The 19,683-nt window shown below is 41.4% G+C and overlaps 1 protein-coding gene across 1 annotated transcript in view; it reads right to left on the bottom strand.

Annotated features, from left to right (window-relative positions):
- Positions 1-442: 442 nt before the first annotated feature.
- EIF4EBP2 (eukaryotic translation initiation factor 4E binding protein 2) overlaps positions 443-19,683 on the bottom strand; it is a 33,312-nt gene continuing 14,071 nt past the window's right edge. Inside the window, exons 2-3 of the mRNA XM_068257851.1 lie at positions 13,445-13,621; positions 443-7,366 (exon numbers count right to left, since the gene is read on the bottom strand). Of these exons, the coding sequence (XP_068113952.1) occupies positions 7,335-7,366; positions 13,445-13,621 (209 nt within the window). The 3' untranslated portion in view covers positions 443-7,334. The remainder of the gene's footprint in view (positions 7,367-13,444; positions 13,622-19,683) is intronic.

Below are 19,683 nucleotides of genomic sequence, written 5' to 3'. Positions count from 1 at the left end.
TCATAACAGGTTAAACATTGAACATGTGTGTGGTATATTGGTCAGATTTTTGAAATGTTACTGTCAGAAAAATGTATAACAATTCTTGAATTGAAAAGAGATTTCAAAAATTGAGTGGTGGGTGACCATCGTAATGCTGGGAATACACAGCTCGATAGATAATTTGACATGTCTGATCTCCCGCCCGATTGTTTCGTCGTTCGATTCCACACTGAGCACAATGGAAAAAGGAAAACGAGCGGAAGATAAGGGAATCGCGTGTAGAGTCGAGCGGGAGAATAGAGCCGCTTATGCCCAGCATTAGACTATGCAAAACACACATTACCTACGTATGTGAACATCTGCAGACATGCACAGGACAGGTCTGAGAATGTTGCTATGAATAATTTCTGCACCAACCCATAATAAAATTAAACGGACTCAATAACAGACATACACAGACTTTCTTCAGAATAATCCTGATTTTAATTTAAGAGGCTTGGTGGTAAAGGTCAATTTAGCAAAGAAATGCTTACTGGCTTCTTATACAAAAAAAGAAAAAAAAAGCATTTTTCTTATGTTTACTTACTGACCCCTGCAGGCCATTTAATAAACTGCAAGAATCCACAACCTTGCACCATTACCAACAGAAGACAGATTACTTGTTAAAATTGACAGCTGTATCCATAAATTATTTGCTCAGCACACTAAATTGCTGCTCCTTTGTCAATGGCAACATGAGCTTTAAAAAGGGATGCCTACCTCCAAAACAAGTTTTTCTTCTGATTTCTTGGGTTTTATAACTACCTCCTCTACACTTCATGTATTTTACTAGATGCTTAATTGGAGTTGGCAGGACCTTACAGCAAATTATTCATATAATTTTTCTCACTCGTGTGATTCACCGCTCCATCATATAAAGTTGCAGAGAGAAAGTTTGTTTGCCCTGCACTACTATGGAACTGGGTGTCTGTTTTCCCATGTATATTGTGGATGATTTAATGAGATACCAGAAATTACAGCCTGTGTGCACCTTGGATATTGGGCCAATAAAAAAAAAAAAAAAAAAAAAAAAAAAATCATGAATGGCCTTTGATTGTCCAAGTGATGAAATCTGCTTGCTAGCTGGAATTATCTGCATCGCTAGTGGCGATATAGGGAAATATACTGCAAAAAAGTTTGTTCTTAATGTCAGGTAAGCTACTGATTAACAACGCCACTTCCCTGGTAAATCTCTATTTCCTTGGACTAGTAGTCCCATCATAGATACTGAAGGGCTCCAAGACATGATGCCCATAGATTGCTATTACAGTGTAACCGAGGCAACCTTACAGCAAAAAAAATAGATTGATACTGATTGAAGAGGAAAACTCCTGAATCCTGCAGAGATTTCCCTCACGCTCCCAATCCCCACTATCGCTGTGTACAGTCACCGAAAGAAATCTGACAAGAGCTTATTGGATTTCCGACTGCGCTAGCACAGCCACATCTGTGCAGTAAGCTGGAGCCTCTAGTGTAGGAGCGGATCTTATTTATCACACAGGCATGCTCGTGCATGAATGGGGAGCAGTCAATCTTCAGAAGGATCCCAGACAGCTATGGTGGTTGGGAGAAGGCCATAGGAAACCTCAGGAGGATCTAGAGACTTCCCTCTTAGGCAAATATATATTTTCTTGCCTGAGGTTCACCTCATTAACTTTAACTTGTCTGGGATAGAAAACTAGCTGTACCCACATACCAAGCTGGTGTTCTTCCTGACCCTTACTGAGGCATAGAAGAGAAGACAGTGCCTAGAGCTTAATGGTCAGTGCATAAATGCCTGCAGAAGCTTCATTGATGTTCCTTCTCCACAATTTGACAGTCTAACACCACGCCTTTTAACATTGGACTTAGTGGTGTTACCTAGCAGCATAATAATCCCCCCCCCCCCCCCCCAAAAAAAAAAAAACTTACAACCTGTTTTAAGGGAAGAACAACCGCTACAGTCAGATGTAACTTGATAGGGGAGCCACCTTACTAATGCCCAACCCATGCAGGGGAGCAGCTGACAGGCAGTGAATTTACCACCTTCAGCCTCCTGTCGAAAAGGGGCCATGTAGATCTGAAGAATAAGTACAAATGGATGGATGCATTATCCATATTGTGAAAGCAGCATTCAATTAAAAATTCATTAATTATCACATGACTGGGAATTAAAAAATAAAAATTTTCTAACACTATTACTTTATTTTTTTGTCCTTCAAAAATTATCAGCAGCAAAACATCTGAACAATGTTCAGATAGTCTTCAGTCAGCATTCTGCCAAACCCTGCAAATTAGATAAACACTTCTCATCTGACAAGTCCAAAAGGAAGTAGTTCTCTAGAAAAACAATGTGAGCCTAAATCAACTCCCAGAAAAAGTGTTTCTGTACCTTATGCTAAACAGAGTCAAAGAAACTTTTCAGGGACAGAAAAAAGCATATTTGGCTGCATAAATCCGCATGGGCTGGACAGCAAGCTACGCTACAGATAAGCAGCATTTTCCCCACGCAGCTCGCATGCAGGGAAATGCTGCAAATCTGTAGCTGGTGGAAACGGGCCCCAAGTGATCTTCCATAACTGGTTAGATTGGCGGAAGTGTTTGAAAATGACAACCAATATAACTTTAGGGATAGTTTAATTCAAAGAAATCTTCATTAACAGCCCCAAACCCTTGAACTGTCAAGTAAACACTGTCCCAGCCTAGCCAGCAATTTACAGCAAACTCCCATCTACCTAGAGGAAAGTACATCTAAAGAAAGGGATACTGGATGAAGGGATCATGGGACAGGGCTTGCTTGTTTAAAAATCATTGGAATTAATGCTTTATCAAATGCCCACCAGCTAGGCATGTAAACATGTCCAGACATGGCATGGCAGATAGGTTTCCTTTAAAGTGATAAACTCCCAAGGAGCGTAGAGTTTTTTTTTTTATTTTTTTTTTTTTTTTTTTACTTACTTGGTGCTTCCTTTAGCCCCATGTTCTTGGTGGTCTATGTCACCATCCTCTTCTGTTGGTTTTCAATCTTCCAGTTAAGGAAGGCTTCAGTCGCACCAGCCAGACTGCATATGCGTAGCCCTGTCGTGCACCAGTTGCCTGCAGGTACAGAACGCTCCCTGTGGTGGGAGCATGCGTAGCCAGCCCTCGAATGAACAGTGCAGCCTGACTGGTGAGTTAGAAACCTTCCTAACAGAGAAGATTGAAGACAAAACAGAGCTACCCAAGTACATGGGGCTAGAGGAAGCCCCAGATAAGTATACATTATTCTGTTATACTCATTTCAGGTACAATTTCAGGGCAAGACACTACAGCAGGGATGTCAATCACAATTGCACTGTAGCAGAATACAGAAATATTTGTTGTAGAGCTCAATGGAGATTTGTTCCATCAATTTTTTTTTTAATCACACAAATGAAGGTATTAAACTCATCCCCACTCAGATGTTTCAGGGATATGCATATACACTACAAACCTTGGAAGTCATTTGAAGTGTTTGGAGTATCAATTTAGGAATGTCTAGCCATCTGAATTCAGGCATCACTGTAGTAAAGGGGACAACCTATCAGTCAAAAATAACTGGACGTGTGGATTATGCAAATACTACTCTTGGTAATGCAGCTTTTATGTTTTAATATGAAATTCCTTTTGCCTTCAAACACAGATGCAGTTTTACAGTCCTTCACAAGTGTGTAAAATTCTGTACATAGTATAACAGATTAGAGCAACTATATACAATAAATTTGTCTTAAAATGGTCTGGCTGATCCGGGTGTAAGCAAAAAGTGTTTTTCCCACTCTTTTGCTATACCTGAGTATTACAAACAAATCTGCATAAGGCCAGAATAGAATTAAAAAAAAAAAAAATACAGTCCAAGTAATGCCCAATTAGCATTCGGCTTCTGACTGCCAAAGTGGCATAAAGACTTGAAAGCATACCGGTTTCAGGTCAACTAATGCAAGTCTGTAATGGTCAAAAGATGTACCGTGATTGGCACTTCCATTTGCTAGTTCTTTATTTGGTTTCTGACAAATTAGAGGTCCATATTTTAAACCACACATTTGTAAGCTACAAAGAATACCAGTTTGGTACAGTCTGAAAGGGAAAAATAAAAAACCAAAAAAAAAAAAACAACAAACACCTCACACGACAGCTTGCCTTGATACAATGATATTTTAAAGGACAAATTTCTTCTGGGGCTCTATGTTCCACAACTGATTTCACAATGATAGTAAGAAGCCAGTTTTGTAAATCTGTAACTTGGTCACATTTTTAGGTGAAAGGAAAAAAAGGCCATGTAAGCCGATTGGGGAAACTGATGTTGACAGCAGAACATACAAGCTCCTGTAAAAAAAAACAACAACAAAAAAAACCTAGCTCAGCATTTACGGTCTCTGTCTAATGACAGCTAACTGCTAGCTGTACAAGCCATGGGAATCCACAGGAATTCCACTGCATTCTTAGGTTAAGGTTGCTGGACTTTACACAGTCCAAGGAGTGACAGCTCATCCACCTCCCCTGACATTGAATATATCTAGCTCCAGGGAATGTGGCTTGGTGAGAGCACCTTTATGAAGGATGGCCGTGTGCGCCACCAGGTCACTTTTCACTCCATCAGTCTGGAACTGCTTTAAGAAAGGAGCAGAGTGGGCACTTTATGAGTCTGCAGCAGTCTAGTGTAGTAGATCAAGCACCTTTGTCAGCTAAGCCAATCATAAATGGGAAGAGACAGAAGCAAAATGACAAGCATTACCTGTGCGTAACTATACAGTGACAAACTGTTTTACTCAAAAGACTTGTAACGTTTTGCAGTCAGCCTTGAAATACACATACCTGTCCAATGATCAGGAGGACAAAGATACCTACAAATCTAAAATAGGAACTTGCGGCATCACCTTGAGAGCTGTAAAAACTGCAAAGCTATGGCAAAGTGACAAGTGCTTTGACTAAAACAATTCAAACGTGATTTAACCATTTGCCCTATAGTTAATTTTATGACATATTGCCCCGCTCATGCGATCAGGTCTCGGAGAGCTGCATCTTCAGTAGGAAGGGCTAGATGGGTGTGGAGCCTTGCACAAACACAACATACCCCCCCACAATACAGTCATAACCAGAAGCAAAGGGAGTAGAATTTGCCTGGTCAAAGAAAGCTTTATACAGATGGTCTTCTCTGAAAGATCTAGCTCTGAAAGTCAAAGTCTATTTTTAAAAACAAAAAAGGGAGGGGGCTGATAAGAGCCTCAACCTACTAAGGAGAGGATGCAAACTAACCATGGCTGAATGACAAAAACTACTGTATGTCAAACATTAGGATTTTCAGTCAAATTACAGGAAGGTCAACAAAAAAAAAAAAAAAGTGGGGTAGGGTATACGCCTCATAAAGCAACTGGAAGAAAATGAAAATGGCCCTGATCCTATCCCTCAGCTCAGCAGTCTATAGGCATTTGTGGGTTTGCATACTCAAAATACACAAACTCTATAGTAATCATGTCTCCTGACAGCAGTGTTCGATTCTCCATTCACATTTAACAAAATCAAAATACTTAAATTGCTACACTCTGTAGCACATATAACTAAATGCAATCCATTGTGAAATATATTTTAAATGTACTTTAACAAAGCAAATCAAGCTAAAGAAAAACAGGCTTTGTTTGGTTGTGTTTTAATGTTTTTATAGTTTTGTTATAAATCCACCTTTTGTCTAAAATTGTCCCAAGGAAAAAAAAATGCTCTGGGGGGGGGGGGGGGAAGAAAAGGAAACATGGAGTTAAACAGCATATTGAATGGCAGAGGCAGTACAATAGTAGAAGTCATGGGAAGAGGCTGGGTAAGGCCCACACAGCTTGCTTATTCTGTGAAGATTACCTCTTCCAATTAGAGACCTACGCTTCAAAATGGAACCTCTGCCTCACTTGGCAATGTCACAAAGATTGTCAGCCATTTTGGATCATAAACGATGAAATTGCATCCATTTAAGGAAAAAAAAAGAAAGTGGGAAAGCCTGAAATCAAAAATTCAGAGCTCAACAAATCAGAAATGTGCTGCAAGCTTCATTAGCACTAAATGTGTATTCTTCTAAAATTCATATTTGATCATGTTTGGCCTATACATTCCTCTTAATGCCTCTATGGATGGGGAGAAAAAATAAAATTACATTTTGGCGATTGATTTACTAAAGTAGATCATTGATTAAAGCAAAGCATGGAAAGAAACTTAAATACAAACCAGCACCAGGTATTACCAAATCAATGCTTGTATACGGTAAGTTTTGCATGTTTTCTGGTTGCAGTTTTTATTACAGTCCTAAGTTGTACTTTGCCCCTCTCACACAGACTGTATCCTTTAGAGGATAAAGCGGGAGAGACCAGAAACATCATATATAAAAAGAAAAAGAAAAAAACCTCTCCCAGAAACGTGTAGTATTAACCAGTTTGTTTCTGGGATGGAAAACTGATCCAACATTCACTTTTTTGCGACTGACAAGATAAAAAAAAAAAAAGTTAAGCTCCATTTCATTGGTACACAAGTCAAACTTAGATGTACCAAAATGGATAAGGATATAAATGACCCTACGAAAATTCAGTACCTCCAAATTCATTTTTGAATACACATGATAATGTGCTTAATGGGTGCCTTAAGGATGGCAGGTGATTGAAATGTAGAAACAAAAAATTCAAAAAGGAGGCAGAGGAAGAAGCGAAAGAATGGAGGGGAAAAAAAAAAAAAAAAAAAAAGTCTAGGCTTTGTAGAGGAGGGCCTCTGTAGCAGGACTAGTGCCATCAAAAAGTGGCAAGACCACAGTACCCAGATAGATTTTTCTGAGGTACAGAGTGACCGATTTATTTTTAAGGAATGAAGAGCCAAAACACTTCAAACAAATCCATCTTTGGTCTTGGAAAAACCTTCCAAACCATGTTGAACACTGAGCAGAAAATGGAGGGAAAAAAAAAAAAAAAAGTTCAGGAGAATGAAAAAATGCATTGTACAATTTCCATTTCTGCCACCCATCATTCACGAGTATTTGCAAAGCTACAGTACAAATTGGCATGTTATTTCAACTTGCCAACATCAAGCCACTGATAAATCGGTTACAAAGTCTCTTTACCACCTCCAGACTATTATAGTTGTTGTGGTGGGATTAATCATGGGAGGAGAGATAAAAAGGAGGAAGGTGGTGGGGGAACGGGAAGGAGCCTAGTTGCGTTGACCTTTGGCACCAGGAAGGGCAGGTTGCTACGCAAGAATACGCCATTGACGGATTTCTCATTACATGATCCTATTTGCCAAGTCAGGCGCACACAAGTCTTGTGAGCTCTTGACTGGGATCCTGGAGATTAGATGTCCATTTCAAATTGAGCATCTTCACCTGAAGAGAAACAAGAAATTCGAAAATATGCTTAGGACATGAAATAAACTTTTTGAAATCACACGTAAAACTAGATTTTGGTTTTACATTTTTTGCATAAAATGGGAGCTTTGTAGGAACACAAGAATATTCCAGATTATGATGCATCTTTGCGTCCACCAGCACCAGTGGTTACTTTTCCTACTGAGCCTGTTGCTCTTGGGTATTAAAGGGGCACTATGGCTATTTTCTTCTATTTTAGTCACTTTAACATAAATATTTGTTTGTGCAGCAGTGTTATTGACATTTAATGTGGCGGTTTGCTTTTTATTTTTACACTGGCAATATCCATTTATGGCTAATGAGTCACGTCGGAAGATTTCCTTACTGACGCCAGATCAGCATAATCCATTGCGTTGTAGGAGGCATCTGACGTTAGTCTGTTTAGCCGATCCCCCCCCCCCCCCATCCCCTCCCTGTCTGCTCAGTGAGGATTATTCCAACTGTGACTGCACGCTTTGTGCAGTTACTGATACCTGTGCAGCCGCCGTACAGACCGGTGCCGTACGGCTCTATACTTTCACGCTGCCTGCTTAGGACCCCTTATTTCAAGCTGGCACAGCTACGGACACCTATTGTCCGCAGAGTGCGCACTTGAAAAGCCGATTGCTGGTTACCACAGCAACGGACAATGGGTGTCCGTAGCTGTGCCAGCTTGAAATAAGGGGTCCTCAGCGGGCAGCTTGAAAGTATTGAGCCGTACGGCGGCTGCACAGGTATCAGTAACTGCACAAAGCGTGCAGTCACAGTTGGAATAATCCTCACTGAGCAGACAGGCGGGGGGGGGGGGGGGGGGGGGGAGTCGGGGAATCGGCTAAACAGACAAACGTCAGATGCCTCCTACAACGCAATGGATTATGCTGATCTGGCGTCAGTAAGGAAATCTTCCGACGTGACTCATTAGCAATAAATGGATATTGCCAGTGTAAAAATAAAAAGCAATCAGCCACATTAAATGTCAATAACATTGCTGCACAAACAAATATTTATGTTAAAGTGTCTAAAATATAAGAAATTAGCCATAGTGCCCCTTTAATGTTTTGACTACTATTTTTTCAGGGATCATATGCTCTGATATACTTTACTGTTCAGTGATCCATTCTTACAATTTATTAACCTGTATGATTAAGTACTCTAGAACAGTGTTTCTCAACATATTATTGGTATGTACCCCTTTTAAAGCCCTGTACTCACCAAGTACCCCCTAGCATAGGAAACATTATCACAAGTACCCCTTGACAAATATATATTTAATTGTGGTACAAAATACATGGTTCTAAACAATTTCCAAGCATTTACTATTGCTTTTAATTAGCTAAAACACCAATTTGGTGTTGTTTAAACAAGATTTATCATTTTCTAAAACTCTAAATTTCTTATTCTTGGATAAGTATATCAAGCCCGAGTACCCCCTGGAACCATCAGAAGTACCACCTGGGGTATGCGTACCACACGTTGAGAACCTAGGCTCTAGATCATAAGAGGCCTAAGGTTGTTACCTCATGGAAAGCTAAAATTACTGACCAATGGAGGTAAATTACCAACTTGTGCAGTACATACAGCTGGACTCCACCTGCCCCAAAGAACTTTCAGGGATGAATTGCAGAGGATCCAGACTGTGCAAGAGGACGGTGACAGAGCACTTTTTTTTTTTTAATATCCCCCAAACCTCATGCCCCCTTTAAGACTAATACACAGATTCATAGGGGATAAAAAGGTAGCATGCCTCTTTTATAATGCTGTCACAGCACAGAAGTGGGAGAACATCACTGTAACAGATCATACAGCCCCTGTGCAACTAGAAAAGGCTGCAGTTAAGGGGCCCATACACTTACCGATTTTCCCACCGATATACATCCGATTCGATCACTGATCGAATCGGCTGTAAAATCGTTGCGCAAACGCTGACCGGCCGATCAATTTCCGTCCGAAATCGATAGTTCGTCGATTCGTCGTTCCTATCCGTGCGGAAGATTTAGCTCGATCGCTGGCGGGTCAGGAGTGCGTCGATAGCGGTGTTCGAATGCCCGACGACAGCAGAAATATATTACCTGATCCGGCCGGCGCAAGTCCCCGCTGCTTCTACTCCGTGCTGGGCTCCGAGTCCGGCAGGCTTCACTTCTTCCTGTCCTGGCAGGAAGTTTAAACAGTAAAGCGCCCTCTACTGTTTAAACTTCCCCAGACAGGAAGTACAGTGAAGCTGGAGCCCAGAGCGGAGAAGACAGGTAATGTATTTGGGGGGGGGCAGCTTTACAGATGGTGAATCAATTTTATGCTGAAAATGATTCATAACCTGTTTACAGTAAATGCAGCCATGCTTTTGATCAGAGCGGGATCTATCGGTTGGTCAATCTGGTGGCAAATCGACCAGTGTATGGCCACCTTAACCGGTTCAGCACCGCAGTCCGAAAATCTCATGCATCCGAGCAACGTTCACCTCCCATTCATTCGCCTATAACTTTATTACTACTTATCACAATGAATTGATCTATATCTTGTTTTTTCCGCCACTAATTAGGCTTTCTTTGGGTAGTACATTTTGCTAAGAATTTTTTTTTTTCTAAATCTATTTTAACAGGAAGATTAAGAAAGAAATGGAAAAAAAAATATTTCTCAGTTTTTGGCCATTATAGTTTGAAATTAATATACGCTACCGTAATTAAAACTCATGTATTTTATTTGCTCATCTGTCCCGGTTATTACACCGTTTAAACGATGTCCCTATCACAATTTATGGTGCCGATATTTCATTTAGAAATAAAGATGCATTTTTTTCAATTTGCGTCCATCACTATTTATAAGCTTATAATTTTAAATATAACATATTCTCTTGACATGCATATTTAAAAAGTTCAGACCCTTGGTAACTGTTTTTTTATTTTATTTTAATAAAAAAGTGTATGTGGGTAATTTTTGGTGTGGGAGGGAAATTGCTAATTTTCAATGTAAAATAATTTTTTTTTTATTAAAAATGTATGTGGGTGCAGTTTACTATTTGGCCACAAGATGGCCACAGTGAAAAAAGTCCTGGATGCGAACGATCTCGCATCCAGGAACTAAAATGCTGGGGAGAAGTTTCCTGGGGGCAGAAATACCGCGCTCTCTGGAGAGAAAGCGTCGGTATTTCTGCGGGGAAGTTAGATCGGTGAATGGGAATTATATTCCCATTCACTGATCGTGGGGCTAGCGGCGGGCAGCTGGAGCGCGCGCGGGGGCGCGCCCACCAGCGCTTATCTGGACGAGGAAGCTTGTCCAGATGGGCCGAACTGGTTAAGACAGACCACATTAGAACAGGTATAGGAACTTATAGGATAGAAGAAATAAGGGTGAACATTTTGTTACAGAGTTTCTTTAATTACAGGTCTTTGGTAATTTACTGAAAACGTGGCTTCAGTTCACTAACCATTACTGCATGTGTGAAAATCTTAGTGAGGACTAAACTAAGGTTTATTTTTCTGCATGAGGCAATTTACCTCACATTAACTTTTAACAGAACAGGTCTTAGTAGATTGAGCCCAATGTCTTTCTGCAGGTGATATTTCAATGTTCTGATGGCCTTTAAAGTGAACCAGAGACAAAGCATCCTTGTGCATTTTACCATATATATCAGTGGGAACATCAGAGAAAACCCCTACCCTGCTCTGTTACATTTTTCACTGTTCAGCCTGCTTCTAATCAGCCCTGATAAAATCCCAGACTGAGCATTCAGTCTGGCTTTGCTCAGGAATCATTATAGCTTTGTCTGTCTTTTCAAGCCCAAGCCTGCTCCCTTGTGGCTCTGCTAGAATGACTCAGCTATAATGATTACTGAGCAAAGCCAGACTGAATGCTCAGTCTCGGATTATATCAGGACTGATTAGAAGGCTGAGCAGTAAAGAATGAAACAGAAAGCAGGGTAGGGTGAGATAGAGATAGAGATAGAGATAGAGATAGAGATAGAGATAGAGATAGAGATAGAGATAGAGATAGAGATAGAGATAGAGATAGAGATAGAGATAGAGATAGAGATAGAGATAGAGATAGAGATAGAGATAGAGATAGAGATAGAGATAGAGATAGAGATAGAGATAGAGATAGAGATAGAGATAGAGATAGAGATAGAGATAGAGATAGAGATAGAGATAGAGATAGAGATAGAGATAGAGATAGAGATAGAGATAGAGATAGAGATAGAGATAGAGATAGAGATAGAGATAGAGATAGAGATAGAGATAGAGATAGAGATAGAGATAGAGATAGAGATAGAGATAGAGATAGAGATAGAGATAGAGATAGAGATAGAGATAGAGATAGAGATAGAGATAGAGATAGAGATAGAGATAGAGATAGAGATAGAGATAGAGATAGAGATAGAGATAGAGATAGAGATAGAGATAGAGATAGAGATAGAGATAGAGATAGAGATAGAGATAGAGATAGAGATAGAGATAGAGATAGAGATAGAGATAGAGATAGAGATAGAGATAGAGATAGAGATAGAGATAGAGATAGAGATAGAGATAGAGATAGAGATAGAGATAGAGATAGAGATAGAGATAGAGATAGAGATAGAGATAGAGATAGAGATAGAGATAGAGATAGAGATAGAGATAGAGATAGAGATAGAGATAGAGATAGAGATAGAGATAGAGATAGAGATAGAGATAGAGATAGAGATAGAGATAGAGATAGAGATAGAGATAGAGATAGAGATAGAGATAGAGATAGAGATAGAGATAGAGATAGAGATAGAGATAGAGATAGAGATAGAGATAGAGATAGAGATAGAGATAGAGATAGAGATAGAGATAGAGATAGAGATAGAGATAGAGATAGATATATATTAAAATACATGAGGGTGCTTAGACTCTGGTTCACTTTAAGCCCCCTCTACACTATGCAATTTCACGTGCTATCGATCGCATTCAATTGGATTGAATTCGATTAGATTGATTAAACCCATGTGATCGATTTTGCATTGAAAACTAACCAAAAATCGATCACACGATCGAATCCTGATCGTACATGTTGGATTTAAATTGATCTAATCGAATTCGTTCGCACGTGAAATTGCATGGTGTAGAAGGGGCTTTACTGTGCAAGTTTTTATGATTGTACATAGGGAGCCTCCCTATGCTAAACTTTCTCTGTTTAGCACTGTCATTGGCCTGAGGAAGCGGGTTTAGACCCGTGAAACGCGCTGCCTGTGCTACTAATATCTTTGGTTATTACAATTACTGAGGTAAGTCACCTGAATTTTTTTGTTTTTAAACGATTTTATCTAACAGGGCGCTGCTTTTACTCTATTGTGCATCTCATACCCCCACATACCATCCCAGTTTGCGCGGTGGAGAAGACACACGTGCTTTCAACCACGGTGCAAGCCTCCCCCCCCCCCCCCTTTTTTTTTTTTCCAAGAAGAGCGACCACATCTAGGTCCGCAGCGGCCACCCCCGAGTGGAGTCTGGTTCATTGCCCCCCCTGCAACCCACCTTTGTGAGTAGTATTTCATTTTCTACAATCCCGTTTGTTTCAACATATTGCACGATTGGGCTCCCTTTTTTGTCTCCTGTGCCTTTCTTTTATCGGGTGATCAGACACCAACACCCCACCACGTATTTTATACAAATGTTTAATACCATTCTTAACCGAAAAGAAATGTAATAGTCTACAATTATGCTTGACAAATAATTGACCAACTGCTGTTTTATGGTATGGTTTGTGTTCGTTCTTTACTACCAGTAGATGAATACTGTATAGGTACTCCTCAGGGAAGAAAAAGGTTTTGCTAAAGTTCTAGCGGGGGGGGGGGGGGGAGGGGGGAGGGGGGGACGTTTGTCACACTTGCCAAAAATCACATGCGCTGATGCTCCCCCCCCCCCCCCCCCCCCCCCCCCCCCCACACACTGCAGAGAATTCCTCATTACCGAAAATGATTCACCAGTGGAAAAAAGCTCTCCCCCCCCCCCCCCCCCCCCCCCGGAATCAAGTGTGACCAGTGTCTCAGACCAGTAAATACTTTTGTATAAAATCAGGTGGTGGAAAAATAATGCATCTTACCGAGAGCTGTCTTCCTGTCATGGTTGTTCAGATTATTTGTTTCTACTTTTGGTTCGTCTACACTAGTGTTGGGGCTGGTCACTCCAGGAATATCGGGCAAGCGGCGGGGTGGGGTCTGAGCCAAAGGAGAATTGCGACGGTCCAAAAGAAACTTGCGATCATAAATGATCCGGGTACCTGGTAATAAAGGGAAAGTATTGATGAGTGTGAACATTCACTGCTGTTAAAGGAAATTGCAGAAATTTGTTTTGAAACTTGGATAGTGAGTCGCTATAAATTCCCAATCAATGCAGGATTATGCAAACTATGCAGCTTCAAAATTCCTTCACAATACCCCATTACTTTAGTAATGAAACCGATGAGCCTAGCATTAGGAGAATCTCTCTCACTTCCTCCGTTCTACAGATGCGTGTGATGCTAAAACATTCACGTGTGGATTGGTCAATGAGAAAAATAATTTTGGTTTGACATTTTTCATGCAATGGTGTGCAGCTGGAAAACAAACCAATCAAGTGCTACTGCTATGGCCCTGGATTGGTCCACTTCTAACTATTTCTACTTACGTGACTTACTGTCAACCCCACCCCTTAAAACTATGAGGCTTTATTAGTTCAGGTTACTTTCAACTCTTTAAAGTATACCTGAGACATCAAAAGCAAAGGGATTAATATTTACCTGGGGTTTCCTCCAGCCCCCCGTAGTCAGTCTGCTCCCTTGCCTTCCTCTCAATCCCCTCCATTGCACCGCTGTCAGCCTTGGTAAAGTCCCGCTTCCAGCCAGTCAAGGACTACTGTGCATGCATCTTCCGACCGGGCTCCCATGGATGGACACGCTCTGTGCATGTGCAGCATACCAGGACTAACTGCTTGCACAGAACACTCACGGTCGTGGAAGCGCAGTTTGGGGGTGCGCATTGGCAGGATCACACTGGATTGTGGACTCCACAGCAGCAAAACGGAGGGGACCGGACAGATACAGAGGAAGCTAAAGGACTACAGATAAGTTGTGGTAGGAAAGAAATGGTAAGTGATGGCCAAATCAGCTTATCACTGAAGAGGCCAATATCAGAAGTTATTCCAAGGAATCACCTCAGACTACGAAAATCGAATGGTTTGTATTCAGCTTAAACCTTGTACAAACAAGAAGATGGTCACACTTATCTTAGCACTATCCCTTGGGCGACAGTCAGCTGCAGACTACAGGCTAGCAACCAGGGGTGTGGTCGGTACAAAAATCTTCCGACTCCTCAGTTTATGAAACCATGACTCCGACTCCAACTCCGACTCCTTAGTCTAATACTTAACAGGGCTGTGGATTTTGAAAAAAAAAAAATTCATCCGACTCCGACGTTTATGAAATCAACGACTCCGACTCCAGGTGCCCAAAATTGCCCGAACTCAGACTCCTCAGCCCTGCTAGCAACTGCCACTATGGAGGGGAAAGGAAGGATTGCACATGGCGCACGATGAAGAATATGTTCATAGGTGGGCAACTATGGATAATGGGGGGGGGGGTGGGGGGGGTGGCGGTGTCAAACATTTGCTATGTCAGCTCTTTAAGAGACTTCCATACACATGCTAGACACTCACCCAAGGCAGTCTTTATTGGCCGACTCCGCAAAGTTGAGGTCTGCTAAGATTATTGCATGGAGGATGTGGGAGAAATCGGCCTTTAAATGTGCCCTTTTATATCTCAAGTTCTACATTGGAGATGGAGGCGGCGGCATGTGGGATGGGCAACCCACAAAATGCATATTTGGTTCGGGACTTTTCCTCCTAGGGCCACTGACTGCATGGGTTCTCATCTGCATCCATTCCTACACCTAAACTGCAAGAAATGCCCACTTTAAAATGAGCTGAGCAACATTATGTCCTCTGTAAAGCACTACAGAAAAGTGCAATTAGCATTATATAAATATGCAGTGCCAACTATTAAAACCCTGCATAACAAACAGTGCAAAGTAAGAGTCTGTTCCTTCATTAGGACAAGCTTGCGTAGACAGGCACATGCATGAAATGTCTTATGAAACAATCGCACGTGATTTAGCTCTGTACATGTTGAATGAAAACCCTGGCAAACGTGAAGCATTCAACAGGTCATACATATGCCAACATTATGCCATAGCTAAATACCACCACTTTCTGTTAAACTCCACCTTAATGTTGTCCTGGACTGATCCTGAAATGCTCTAACAGCTCATACACAGATGGGGTTTAAGGGAGTCTAGGGATAAACTTATTGACGGTCAGGAAAAAAAAAAAAAGTTAAGGGTGTCTGACATGGGAGACCAGGGTTAAAATCCTGGCTAGGATCAGTAAGAAGTCCTTGGGCAAGACTGCCTAACACTGCAAGGTGGCACCTTGAGCACACCCTTAGTGGCTGCAGCTCTCAAGCGCTTTAAGTCCAACAAGAGAAAAGGGCTATACAAATGTTCGGATTATTATATCAAACGCAATCAGGATATCCTACGCAATCATAGGATGCGCATGATGACGCCCACAAGCCTGGATTCACACAGAGATGCATACTGCACATTACTGCAATGGACACTGGAGATAGAGACTAGTTATGAATCAGTTAAGAATTCACCTGACCATCACTGCTATTCAAGTGGCACAGTGTCAGTGACATGAAAGGGGCTTTGTCAATGCAAATCTCCTGTCCCTGGTTGGAATGCATCAGTCTCTCTTGGCTAAATGGAACAAAACAAATTGTGGTCAGCAACTCTGACTAGGCGCTGATTTTACACACAAATTCAAGTTTTAAACAAACAAGAGTCTGGATATTTTAAAAAGGACATCATAACACTTGGCTTAAAAAACAATATTTTTATAACCTCATACAAGATGAAGGAAAGGATGACATTTGAAGTAAATCTAACCGACTTATTTCAGGCTTGGAGCAGGGAAACAAAGCTAAAAAGCACTTGCTTTTATTTTATTAGTTCTCTGCTGAGAAGAGCGCTCTGCTTGTTCAGTGCTCTGATGGAGGTGCAAGCTATCAGGGCTGTGGAGTCAGTACAAAAATCTTCCGACTCCAACTCCTCCGTTTCTGAAACCACGACTCCAACTCCGGGTACCCAAAATGGCTCAGACTGCGAATCCTTAGTCTAATTCTTAACAGGGCTGTAGATTTTGTACAAAATCATCAGACTCAGACTCCTCAGTTTATGAAATCAATGACTCCGACTCCAACTCCGGGTGCCCAAAATTGCCTAGACTCCAACTCCACAGCCCTGCAAGCTATGGTGGGAACTAAGTGGTAAATGATTGCCAAATCCGCTCATCACTGAAGAGACCAATACCAGGTGACACTTGTAATCACACTAGTTTGTCACCAGAAACTTTCCCCAGCAATCATTTCAATCTATGAAAACCTAATGTTTGTACGTAGCTTGTGCCAAAGCTTAATAAGAAAAAAACATATCACATACGTAACCAAGAAGAGGGAAGCTTCTAGATCCTACTAAGCTTCCCATGGAGTCCTCATTCAACTTGCAAAGCCTTCAAAGATTATCGACAAGGGCTTGCCTGTAATCCGAACGGGGCCGCGCTCCTCTTCAATCATGAGCATACTGCGCAAGTATAGCTGTGCCTGTGCAGTAGCCCAAGCCGTTCGTGTCAGAAGAGCTCAGCCGCTATCAGCTTGAGGCTGTGGTAGAGGCTGGAGGACAGTGTGGAAAGTCTCTGGAGGATACAGAGACTTTCATCTCAAAGTGAACCTGAACAAAGTAAAATTTAAAAACACGATGTACCTGCAAATTAATATTATATACTTACACCGCTGTTAGAAGAAAATGGGTGAGCTTCTGAGAGTAACCAACAAGGATTGCTGTCAATTATATATCAGTTTGTCAGTTATAACTGAAAGGACAACTGATGAGAAAAGTAATGTCCATGTTTCCCTATGGGTCACATGAGCAATATTACAGTTTAATAGTGTGCTGACCAGGAAGCGGTTATGGGGTAATGGTCAATTTCAAAATGGAGGATGGAGAATTCCATTAATTACAGTGGACAAAGACGCAGGAGAGGAGTAAGATTGACAAGTAGACTACACCTGAGGTAAATTATCTGTGTAGGTTTGCTTATTTTGACATAATTTTCTGTTCAGGTTTGCGTTAAGCAAGTATGCGCTTGCTTTGTGCTCAGGTTCTCTTTAAGACTCACATACACATGAAGACTATCAATGGACAGGGATCAGGAATAGATTCTTTTGGGACCCAAGACTGTTACCATGGTGGGAGGCCGACCACTTTGCTTTTGGCCAGTGTTTGGCTGAAAGGATCCATCATGTAGCCACACTGGTGAAGGGAGGAGTGGGTTGTCAGGGGACACTGTACAAGCTATATTTTTAACAGAGGTGGTCATGACCACCTGCCTCAACTGAGAACAGTCTAGTGCAGGCATGGGCAAACTCGGCCCTCCAGCTGTTACGGAACTACAAGTCCCACAATGCATTTGCCTTTATGAGTCATGACTGTGGGTGTCAGACTCCTGCAATGCATTGTGGGACTTGTAGTTCCGTAACAGCTGGAAGGCCGAGTTTGCCCATGCCAGGCTGAAGCTGTAATTACCCTTTGCACATGCACAAAGGCTCACTGCTTACCATTAACAGTCCCATTTAAAGAGGAACTCCAGAGTACATTTTTGTGTTGGCAGGTGATGTAGCTGCTGCATGGTTTTTGGCAGTTGGAAACAGCTGTAAACAGCTATTTCCCACAATGCAGCAAGATTCACAGACAGGAAACTGCCAAAAAAAAAAAGTACGTATTTTTCTTGTGGGAGGGGTTTCACCACAATATCAGTGATACAGCGCCCCCTGATGGTCTGTGAAAAGGAATAGATTTCTCATGTGAAAGGGAGCGTCAGCTACTGATTGGGATAAAGTTCAATTTTTGGTGGAGTTTCTCTTCAAGATACAGCCACTAGTCCTACAGCTAAATAAAACTATATAGCCACTGCTCCCCTATCTGCAACTGACTTAAATTCTACCTTTTTGGACCAAGTTATAATCAAAGTCAATTGATGGCATAGATGTTTGTTAGAATGGAAGGATTTATTGATTTAAACATCTAATCTGTTTAATGTATTGCACATTGTGTACCTGGTTTTAGAAAGACTCATTGGTCAAATAAACCGTACTCCTAAAAAATATAAGTGTCCCAACCGGGAACACATTTTTTGGTGCAATTTGACAGTATGGTTAATACGACTTTTTGGGCAATGCTGGTACGCTGAAATAAAGAACCTCTTAGATTCTCAGGATAATCTGCATTACCGCACGTGGTTTACATTGGACATAATGCAATGCTGTTATATACACGTATGAGCTGGAGTTTTGAGTAGCGTTCTCTGCAAATTTTAAATTAACCAGTATCGGCCAATTAAATGGTACTTTTTATAGTATATCCTACGAGCACAACATATTCTTGGTGGATAACAGCATCACGTGAGCCCGAATCCCAACAATAACTTGGCAGAAGGTAAAGTTACGTACCAACCCTTGTGACAATGAGAACATTGCTTGGAGTTCACCCAATAAAGCAGAAGCAAGCTAGAAAGTAAACACTTTGGCCCGGTGCACACCAAAAAACGCTAGCAGATCCGCAAAATGCTAGCAGATTTTGAAACGCTTTTTCTTATTTTTCTGCAGCGTTTCAGCTAGCGTTTTGCGGTTTTGTGTAGCGTTTTTGGTGTAGTAGATTTCATGTATTGTTACAGTAAAGCTGTTACTGAACAGCTACTGTAACAAAAAACGCCTGGCAAACCGCTCTGAAGTGCCGTTTTTCAGAGCGGTTTGCGTTTTTCCTATACTTAACATTGAGGCAGAAACGCATCCGCAATCCAAAATCTGCTGCAGCCCGGGAGTATGCGTTTCTGCAAAACGCCTCCCGCTCTGGTGTGCACCACCCCATTGAAATGCATTACCCTAGCAGATCCGCACCCGCAAGCAGATCGCAAACCGCAGCGGAAACGCTCCGGTGTGCACTAGGCCTTTAACTTCACCAGTTCCAAGAGCTAAACAGGTGGCCAAGAAATAGACATGACACAAAGGGGAGGGAAGAGAAAAAATACACCACCAGAGCTACACGTACAGGGGGTGTCTGTTCTGCATATGAATTTATAAGGCATCTAGTAGGCCAGAATGATTTTAGGAAAATATTGAATTGCACAATTTCGGTCAGAAACGTATTGAAAATAGTGAATCGAATTGAAATCAAGCGATGGATCAAGCAC

This window comes from Hyperolius riggenbachi, chromosome 10 (genome assembly GCF_040937935.1).
Source record: "Hyperolius riggenbachi isolate aHypRig1 chromosome 10, aHypRig1.pri, whole genome shotgun sequence".
Classification (NCBI taxonomy): domain Eukaryota; kingdom Metazoa; phylum Chordata; class Amphibia; order Anura; family Hyperoliidae; genus Hyperolius; species Hyperolius riggenbachi.
The sequence above is the reverse complement of the archived record's forward strand: the minus strand, read 5'-3'. Positions and strand labels throughout refer to the sequence as shown.